The 10,037-nt window shown below is 38.2% G+C and overlaps 1 protein-coding gene across 1 annotated transcript; it reads right to left on the minus strand.

Annotated features, from left to right (window-relative positions):
- Positions 1 to 1,349: 1,349 nt before the first annotated feature.
- LOC113581558 lies at positions 1,350 to 5,267 on the minus strand. Its single transcript, XM_027016778.2, has 6 exons — positions 5,206 to 5,267; positions 3,574 to 4,475; positions 2,901 to 3,050; positions 2,619 to 2,689; positions 2,114 to 2,440; positions 1,350 to 1,927 (listed from the first exon to the last, which is right to left on the minus strand). Exons 2-6 carry the CDS (start codon positions 4,454 to 4,456, stop codon positions 1,901 to 1,903), a joined length of 1,458 nt encoding a protein of 485 aa, XP_026872579.2. The 5' UTR covers positions 4,457 to 4,475; positions 5,206 to 5,267; the 3' UTR covers positions 1,350 to 1,900.
- Between the last annotated feature and the right edge of the window lie 4,770 nt (positions 5,268 to 10,037).

A 10,037-nucleotide genomic window follows, 5' to 3' on the forward strand; every position in this document is an offset into this window, starting at 1 on the left:
GTCCCTGTACTTATAACATTCCTGCTTTTGTCTGTACAAATTTTGCAGTCCCCTAGTTTGTCTGTTGTGTACTGCCTCTTCTTCCTTGCCCTTTGCTCATTCCCTGTGCCTGCTCTGTCTGTGTTGTTTTTTCTCTGTGCCTGCTGCTTCTGTGGTGTTTTTGCTCTGTGCCTCCTGCCTCTGTGGTGTTTGCTTTGTGCCTGCTGTCTCTATCGTGTGTTTGCTCTGTGCCTGCTGTCTCTATCGTGTGTTTGCTCTGTGCCTGCTGTCTCTATCGTGTGTTTGCTCTGTGCCTGCTGTCTCTATCGTGTGTTTGCTCTGTGCCTGCTGTCTCTATCGTGTGTTTGCTCTGTGCCTGCTGTCTCTGTGGTATTTTTATTCTGTGTCTGCTGCCTATGTGGTGTTTGTATTCTGTGTCTGCTGCCTATGTGGTATTTTTATTGTGTGCTGCCTATGTGGTGTTTGTATTCTGTGCGTGCTGCCTATGTGGTGTTTGTATTCTGTGCGTGCTGCCTATGTGGTGTTTGTATTCTGTGCGTGCTGCCTATGTGGTGTTTGTATTCTGTGCGTGCTGCCTCTGTGGTGTTTGTATTCTGTGCGTGCTGCCTCTGTGGTGTGTTTTCTCTGTGCTTGCTGCCTCTGTGGTGTGTTTTCTCTGTGCCTGCTGCCTCTGTGGTGTGTTTTCTCTGTGCCTGCTGCCTCTGTGGTGTGTTTGCTCCATGCCTGCTGTCTCTGTGGTATTTTTATTCTGTGTCTCTGTGGTGTTTTTATTCTGTCTGCTGTCCTTTCAGCATCTCCTCTTCTTTCTTGCTTTTCCACTTTGGTGCCACGCTCAGGCTGGAAGCTCTTTCAACCATAGCAGTGCTCTGTGCATGTTCTTGTGAAGCACCAGAACAGATGACAAGCCCAAATCTGCTGTTTTTGTCTTCACCCTTAACCTAGAACTAGAGGTATACTGCCATCCTTTGGCAAACCCACATGAGAGAAAGCCTTTTTGGAACCACTGACCTCCAGTAGAGCATGAAACTGAAATCTTGGCTGGTTTGCCTAATCTTGCTTAAAGTACTGATTACTTACAACCAGTCATGAGAGGTAATGTTATTTAATAAAGTTTTGTTCCTTTCTAAGGACATCCTATTAATTATCTCAGAACACTGATTAGACAATGTCCTTGAGTCAGGTTTGCCTGTTTCTGTAAAGATCATTTATTGCAAAATTTATTTTAGGAACCTGTGATAACTAGACAAGAAATTCGCCTTGAAATGTATTAAAGAAAGAAAACTCATATTTACAAAAATATATTTAATGTTTGCTTATTACATTGTGTATGCCTGCATACACAATAACAGTTTGACATAAAGATATATAAAGTGAACATTAGTGAGCATTAATAGCATACCAAGTGTTGATTTTGTATTGACAATATAAATACTAGTGAGTCCTTTTGGAAACTTCAATAGATAGGTTAAGAAAGGGTTGATAGTCATAAGGTTTACACTAGTGCTTTAGAAGAAATCCATACGATGTGTGAGAGAGCTTTTCTTGCCTGTAGTGGGTTTTATGAATTAGAACCAAATGCAAAAATGTTTATGAAAAACTACATGCAGGTACACACACACATACTAGTTTGTTGTTGTTGTGTACTAGAAGCATTCCACTGTGTATGTGTGGTATGTCAGCCTGTTGTCTCTAATAACACAAACATCTTCAATTATGGTTGCATGATTGTGGCACATGTTTATCCTGAAAGAGTATGCAGTGTTGTTACATAAGCACTGTACTATCTGTAATAACAAGGCTTTAAAGCATTCTCCCAGTGCTTTCATCAGTCAAAGTTTCTAAGAGTTGAGGGTTCACAAGCTTGGTCATGTTCCCAGCCAAGGTAATAAGGTGCCTCATATCACTTCTCTTCAAATAGATGCTCCTTCTAGAAGAAAAAAGGACACAGGAGCTTTTATATTATTTTGTTGCTGACACTGACCTCACCTATTGTCCTCAACTATTACAAAATAAAAAACACCAATATAATGTGACTAGATGTTGATTAAATCTGATGGAAGTAGAGAACTCAAATGATATAAAGACATGGTTTGAAAAAATATCTCTGACTTACGACTTCTTTGTTGGTACTTTCCTTTGACTCTGTTTTCTCCTCTGTTATGTCACAGATGTGAGGATGCGTCTCACTCAGGTGAGTGAACCTGTCCTTGAGGTACTGGTTCCCGAAGCCAAGGATATGTCCTGGAGCATGGCGAGAGAGACCAGCCAATCTGGCTGTGAAGTCCAGTGTGAAGGCAAACTTCACCAGTTCTGGAGCTACCACGAGGGGCTGGCTTTTCTGCTCAGGGACCCCCGACTGCACATACTGGTCTGCCAATTGCTGGAAGGAGCTGTATGAGAGTGTGCTGAAGTAACTGCTAACAGTGGAATTTTCCTTTAGCTATGAGGTAAGAGAGGAAAGAGGTTCAGTTATGGCAGGTTTTCCAGATGTTTTAGTATTCACTCATGTAAAGCTGCTCTCAGATAGACTATATGGGAAACAGCTGTGTGGATTGAATTGATTTAAAGTGAATATCATAAGGACAGAAACGGAAAATAAGTAATTGAGAAAGATTCACCTTGGAATCAATGACGTCTCCTTGCTGCTTTATCAAAGCAATGATCCTCTCAACAACTTCCTCTTGAGACACTGCCAAGACAATTATTATTGTGGAAATATAAGAATAATGAAAGTAGGTCATATTATGGCTTTGCTGCAGTAATTATAACAAAAGCCTCCCACTCCCACTTTATTTAACAAATTTCCGCAGAATTTCAATTATGTCAAAAATATAATTAACTGCAGCATAAATATGCAATAAAAAAGTTATTTTAGGCCCAAGTCAATAATCAGTACTCACTGGGCATGCCAGTTGGATCTGTTGGCTGAACTGTATCACAGAAAATTCTGTTGTCCTCTAGGGGGCTGTTCTTTACCTCATGCACAATCTTATGCAACTCTTCTGATACTTTTTCATAATAAAAGTTAGTGGGCTCTACTTCTTCAATTGCTGAAAGAAAAAATAACAGATACATTAATTTGCCATTTGGATATATAAAACTGGAAGTCTGCACACTAAAAACATTTCTATATCAGAAATGTTATGATAAGATCTCAGTTGTTTTAAAACAACCTCATTCTAAATTTCATAATTGCACTATGAGTCTATAGATATTTTGTTGTGCATTATTGATCCTGAAACAACTATCATGATTATTTGATATAACATTAAATGTTCTGTGCATAATAATGCTCTATTGCCTGGGGGTTTGCCACTTGTTTATATTACAAACTAAATTGTGTTTGTAAATACAAGCAAAACCAAATTTGGATGAATTTTCTATGAGCTGGTAAATTACTTTAGGCCTTATAATTGATGTTGCATTGATTTTCAGTGTAAAGATCTTACGTGTGCTATTTAATAAACTAGTTTACTAAGCCTATTACAGAAACTGTGGTCACTTACTAAATAAAAACCTTTTGATGAGCTACAGTATCACATTAGATTCACTAAATGCATGTAGGATACGTACATTTCACCATGGGTTTGTGGTCAACAGTAAACAGGTCTAGTGTAAGTGGCCTCCCAGTTGCCTTATCTAGTCCAATGTCCCCACTGCGTCTCTTTAGTGAAGTCTTCCTATGCATCTGTCTTCTCTTTTTCCAGGTAATGACCTCACCACTAGAGAGAACCTCAGAAAGAGGCAGACAGGAGACTGAAGGAGTTGGGGGAGGTGGGAGGGCTTCTTCATGTTCGTCATCCTCTTCATCTTGCACCTCTTGCTTGTCACTGTTACCTTTGGAGAACCAGCCCAGGACACGCTTCCATATTGAAGACTTCTTCTTCTTCTTGCCCTCTTTGGGCTTCTTTGCCTCTGTTGAGATGGGTATTTGATTAGGTAGGGGGGGCAGCAGGAACGTTTCATGTGTGCTGTCACCAAACTCTGTCTTAGATGCTTTGCTTTGCTGTTTGCCATCACGCTTGTCCTTTTCAAAATGTGAAAACCACTTCAGGGGCTTGCTGTCAGATTTGCAGGACGCAGAAGATCCATTGTTTCTGCTGATAGCACTGTTCTTCCTCCATCGCTTAGACTTGTGATCTGGCTGTTCTCTTGTCACCTGGGTCTTTTTCATGGTTTGAGATTTTGACAATGCCTCATGTTTACTGAGGTCATCCGCAGAATCTGAGGGACTAAGGTGAAGGGAGGAGTCGCTCGAATGTTTACGATCCCTTTTATCTCGTGGATCACGGGTAACCCACTTGCCTTGTTGGCGTCTTTGTCGATATAGAGCCTGTGACCCATCGTTTAGGCTCAGGCTTCTCTTCACATAGACTTCCAGGAGCCTCTTTCTGTCCTTCTCACCCACCAATAGTACCTGTGGAGTGGGCTGTGCAGTCTGCTCAGTCAAAGTCATCCTGTAAACTGGATGTGATCTAAAGAAAACAAAATGAAAACACATAGTTTAAATAAGCAACAAAGATCCACTTCCAACTTTATTAGAAACACTGTAGTTATAGTTTAAAAACTATTTGTTTCCACACACCATTTCTGTTAACTATCCTCCAGCCCTTCATCATTACCCAGTTTCTGACTACAGGACCACTGCTGGCTGGATATTTTTAGGTTGTGGACCACTGTCACTTAGTGTCACTTAGTATCACTTAGTATTGATACTGATGTGTAAAAAACAAACAACAAAAACATCCAAGCAACCAACTAAACAATCAAATTAGCAAAATTGCTTTGCTATTACTGTGCTGAGAACTGTCCACTATCTAAAATAATATCTGGTAAGCAGGGATCATCATATGTTAAGAACCTGGCCTCCCAGGAAATAGTGGCAATGTACAGTGTATGGTTCGAATGAGTCTGAATCCCGTTGCTGATCAGTGACCGCATTGGCTATGTATTTTAACCGCACCTGCACGATAGGTTACAGTAAGCGAGAAAACAAAGTCGAAGGATCGAGGAAGCGACACTTTCATTTATTAAAGCAGACTCTAACTTGTACTTCTGTAGAAAATCATGAGTTATTTACACACTAGATTACTAATTTGTAAGAGCGAAGATAATAAGATATCCAACCTAATATTTTTTAAGAATAAGAAAGGTTATTAAAAAAGGTTAACTATAAAGAAGGAACGACTTCAATGCTATTCTTACCTTTCCCCAAACGTTTATCAATCTGTGAAACGTTCAGAAAAAGAATAGTTTCAACAATATTCAACAAGAGGCAGGTTGCTTGTCTGTTAGTGAGACTAACTACTGGCGTGGCACGTTAATAACAACACTTGAACTCGTTTCCTAGGTAGTCAACGTCACGTGTGCTAAGATAGGCCGAAGTACGTCAGGTGCAGAAGGGATTTTCTATTGTCTTGTTTACGATACCTGTTGGCGTATGAGGAAGTAGACATGCATTTTATAAGAATCCCTTTAATTTACAGTAACGACTGTACATTCAATAATGTAAACAGAAAAAATAGACTGTTAGTACTACTACTAGCCTATACAACTATTACTACTAATATTGCAAACAGCAACCACAGCAATAATAACAATCATATTTATTATTAGTGCCTAATAATAATGCAAGAATGTTTATTTTTATATTTTGGCCTATTTGTCTTTAACTTCAGGCAGCCTATCTTTTCTGATACATTGTTTAACAGATTCAGTCACAAATGCCATTCATTTATTCATTGCTGATTCTTCTTTTTTTACCAGTTGAATCTATTAAGTATCTCAGCTGTACTCAGTTCTTCTCTAGTACATATGTAGTAAATAACTTTGATATTTAAATGCTTTTGATACCTTTGAGGCTGAAATTTTAAATGGCATGTCTGCAGTGTTGGCCTTGAATGTTGCATGGTGTTGGCTTTAGTTTGGTTTTAATACTTTTATAACATTCAGTACCAGGCAAAGGTCTTAATGGAAAATTCCATAACTGTGGTTGGTTCCTTTTGGCTACGTTAGGTTAATATTCCTATATTGTTTTTATCCAACCCCCATTCCTGTACAAGAAACAACAGTATACCAGCAAAACCAATATAAAACTTTCACTAAACAAAATCAACAGAAAATTTATAACAGAAATAAATCTCATGTTTATGCATTATTATTGCTCTAAAACCATGAGGGTAATAAAGTTTTCTGAGGATTTCATTGTAAACCCAAAGTAATACATTTGTGTGCTTCACCCCTGCAACAGAAATGTATAGCAGCTGATATATTCAGTGGCTTCCTTGTAGCCTCTTGATGAACTTTCTTTTTCAGTCATAGTGTACATGGTATTTTAGATCTAAAAGCATGACATCAGCCCAGTTTACTGCACATTCTTTTGTTTAATGTATGTGTGTGTTATCTTTTAGCAGGATCTTTTGAATGAAAGATTGTCCTTTATCAAACTTTCTTATTCATAAATAAGAGGATCAACACAACATATCATTCTTATGGCACAAATCAGGGGTGATAAAGTCCAGCAAAGTTCAGACACAGCAATCAGGTGTATTTAAACAGGTCCATCACCAAACCACACTGGACTCTGGCGCTCTCTGACCAGGGGTTGACACCACAGTGCTAGAGAGCCAGAGTTCAGAGCAGAGCATTCACCAAACTTTGCTAGACACTGGCCCTCCAGAACCGGACTTTGATATAGCTGACGCAGATGCATGTATACTAATATGGAAACATAGGTCTTATATCAAACGACTTAACCCAGACGCCAACACAGCAATCTATGCCCACCAGAGGGCACTAAAAGGACATATTGCGTAGAAGGGTCTTTTTACATAGACGTATAGAGGAGCTAGATGACTACAGTTTAATTCTGACCTCAGGAATTAAATATCAGAAAGAAGAGGAAAAAAAAAGACTCAATTAATCTATCATTAATATTAACAGGCCAATAAGTTTGCATGTATTAATGCTTATATATATTCACCATTTGATTGATTTCAGATTTAATTTATATATTTGTATAAAATCACAAAATGTACACATTAGAATATACACTATATGCACAAAATCATTGAGACAGCCACACACTGCACCTACAGGAGCAATTATGACATCCCATTCTAAATCCATAGGCATTAATATGGAGTTGGTCCCCCCTATGCAGCTATAACAGCTTCTCCTCTTCGGCGAAGGCATACTACTAGATTTTGGAGTGTGCCTGTTGGAATTTTTGCTGATTCATCCAGAAAAGTATTGTGAAGTCAGACACTGATGTTGGATGAGAGGGCCTGGCTCACAATGTCCATTCTAGTTCATCTCCAAAGGTGTTCGATGGGATTGACGTCAGGGCTCTGTGTGGGCCAGTCAACTTTTAACATATCAAACTCACCCACCATGCCTTTATAGACCTTGCTTTGTGTACTGGGGCACAGTGTTGCTGAAACAGAAACGGGCCTTCCCCAAACTGTTACAACAAAGTTAGAAGCATACAATTGTCCATAATGTCTTGGTATGCAGAAGCATTAAGATTTCTTTTATGTAAGTCTTGAATGCAGCTGCTTGGCCATGGAAACACATGCCATTAAGCTCCCAGTGCACAGTTTTTGTGCTGATGTTAATGCCAGAGGAGGAATGGAACTCTGCAGTTATTGAATCTGCAGTGTGTTGGTGACTTTTACACACTATGCACCTTCAGCTCAGAAATTTCATGAACTGACTTGTTGCAATTGTGGCATCCTCTTACAGTACCACACTCTAATTCAGTCAGAATGACACATTCTTTAACAAATGTTTGTAAAGGCACATTGCATGGCATTGTGCTTGACTTTATACACCTGTGGCAATGGAGATGAATGTAAGACCTGAATTCAATGATTGAGAGGTGTGTCCCAATACTTTTGTCCATATATTGTATCACTACCAGGACTTTCTACAACCATTAGAAAAAATGATGAATCCAGATATTTCTGTCACTGAAACTAAACTGCAGAAATCCATGTTGGCAGATTAAATTCTTTACCACCCTATGGTCAAGGTGTGCATTTAAAGTCTTTGGCAGAAGTGTCTTTTGTCACTAATAGCATTTAATGTCTCATTTCAGAGGAACAAGCCATTTCAAGTATTGTATTGTTAATAGGAGTTTCATTTTTATTTCAGAATGGAGCTGCTAAACAATTTCATAGCTTATACATAGAATAAACATATGCAAAATATTTATTATTAGTATATTGGGCATTTCTTCCCCAAGGTATCCAGTTAAACTTAAATAATCAGATCACTGATTAATTACTTGGCAATAATTAATTACTCAGCAGATGACTTAAGCATTACTTGTATATTATTTGTGAGGCACTTGGTGAATCCCACCTGATGTAAAATTGTTTTTAAACCACTTAGCATATTTTAACTGTTTTCTAAATAGACATTCAAGCTTTTCAATCCATTAATTAACATGTTTATTTAAATCCTTACAGAGATTTGTGATAGTGTCATCTTAACACGATGACTAGTAGCACCAGTTTGATGAGTCATTCTCACATCTTACTACACACAAGTAATGTGGGATTCCTGAAAATGGCATTAAGAAGACAATATTTTGAAATCATGGTTTGTCCCTTATGGACAGTTCCTTTTATGTGATCATTAGGGTTGCTGTTTTATCTATATTTATGCAATGTATTAATACAGTTTCCTATTTTCCTTCACAAAAAAGATTCTCATTTTTTGGTATTTTTGTTAATTTGGTTCTTAATTATGAGCAGATAAAATAATGTGCAAGAAATGCGTTAAATTGTTAGTTACATGTGGCACATAATATCATAATTGTTTTCCTATGAGGCATATAGACTAGTAGTCATCAGACCAGCTAGTAGGCCAAGTCATCAGATCAGCTGGTAACCATTTTAAATAATTGAGGAAGACCAAAACATCAACTAAATAATTAAGAAACTAGATGTAACAGAGGTAGGGGTGTGTGTGTGTGTGTGTGTGTGTGTGTGTGTGTGTGTGTGTGTGTGTGTGTGTGTGTGTGTGTGTGTGTGTGTGTGTGTGTGTGTGTGTGTGAGAGAGAGGGAGGGAGAAGGAAAAGCAGGGAGAGGGGAAACTGCTGAGTAATGCAAAATTGGAAGTGGTTGCACAAGACAAGAATCATTTCCCATGAGTCAGATAAATATGGATTTTCTTACCGCATTTACTACAATGTAGTGCTTATCTATGAGTTCACTATATACCATGGAACATTTATATTTATATATATATATATATAATATTTTGTTTGCACTCAACTTGCACAGCTGATTAAGGACCTGTCTGAAACATCCTGTTTCTCTGGAAACCTTGTGGACTGACTGACTGACTGACTGACAGACAGACAGAAAGAAAGAACACAGGATGTTTCAGACAGAGGTCCTTAATCAGCTGTGCAAGTTGAGTGCAAACAAAATTTATATATATACACACACACACACATATATATATATACATACATATATGTATGTACATACATACGTGTGTGTTTGTGTCCCTTATATTAAGCTGTGTTACTGTGGCCTTTTAAAAGGCCACGTGACAGGATATCCCAGTGCCATTTGTTGTTCTGCCAGCATGCTTGCTTTTTCATTGGAACCATCTTTAACAGGGAGACATGACACACCTGTAGATCAGGAGCAAGTCAGAGGGCTTTCTGACACGAGCATCTGAAGGACATGAGAAGACACTAATTAACATGAATGAAAGGTTGTTTAGTCTTCTTCTGATTGACATGTAATGTCACTATATGTAAATTTCCCTTAAAATTATGTTGACACAGCAATGATACCTACCACTGTGCAGTCATAAATATTTGTTTCATACATAAATGTATTATGTAGACCTTATGTTGCTGTTTGCTTTAAATACGAAAGGAGGTTTAATGTAATTTAGTCTTCATTGGCAAATGGCATTTAATTTAATGACTCTTACACAACATTGGTGGGGTATTGGTCTAGGTTTATCCAGGACATGTTTAATAGGTTTCAAAAGCTTGTTGTGCCACATGATAT

This window comes from Electrophorus electricus, chromosome 3 (assembly GCF_013358815.1).
Source record: "Electrophorus electricus isolate fEleEle1 chromosome 3, fEleEle1.pri, whole genome shotgun sequence".
NCBI classification, from domain to species: Eukaryota; Metazoa; Chordata; class Actinopteri; order Gymnotiformes; family Gymnotidae; genus Electrophorus; species Electrophorus electricus.

What these genes read in the sequence shown, in the direction of transcription:
- LOC113581558 (XM_027016778.2), bottom strand. Translation starts at nt 4,456, where the DNA reads ATGACTTTGACTGAGCAGACTGCACAGCCCACTCCACAGGTACTATTG. An exon ending in CCACAAACCCATGGTGAAAT is followed by an intron (nt 3,051 to 3,573) that starts GTACGTATCCTA and finishes TTTTTCTTTCAG; the next exon opens with CAATTGAAGAAGTAGAGCCC. An exon ending in AAAGTACCAACAAAGAAGTC is followed by an intron (nt 1,928 to 2,113) that starts GTAAGTCAGAGA and finishes TTTTTCTTCTAG; the next exon opens with AAGGAGCATCTATTTGAAGA.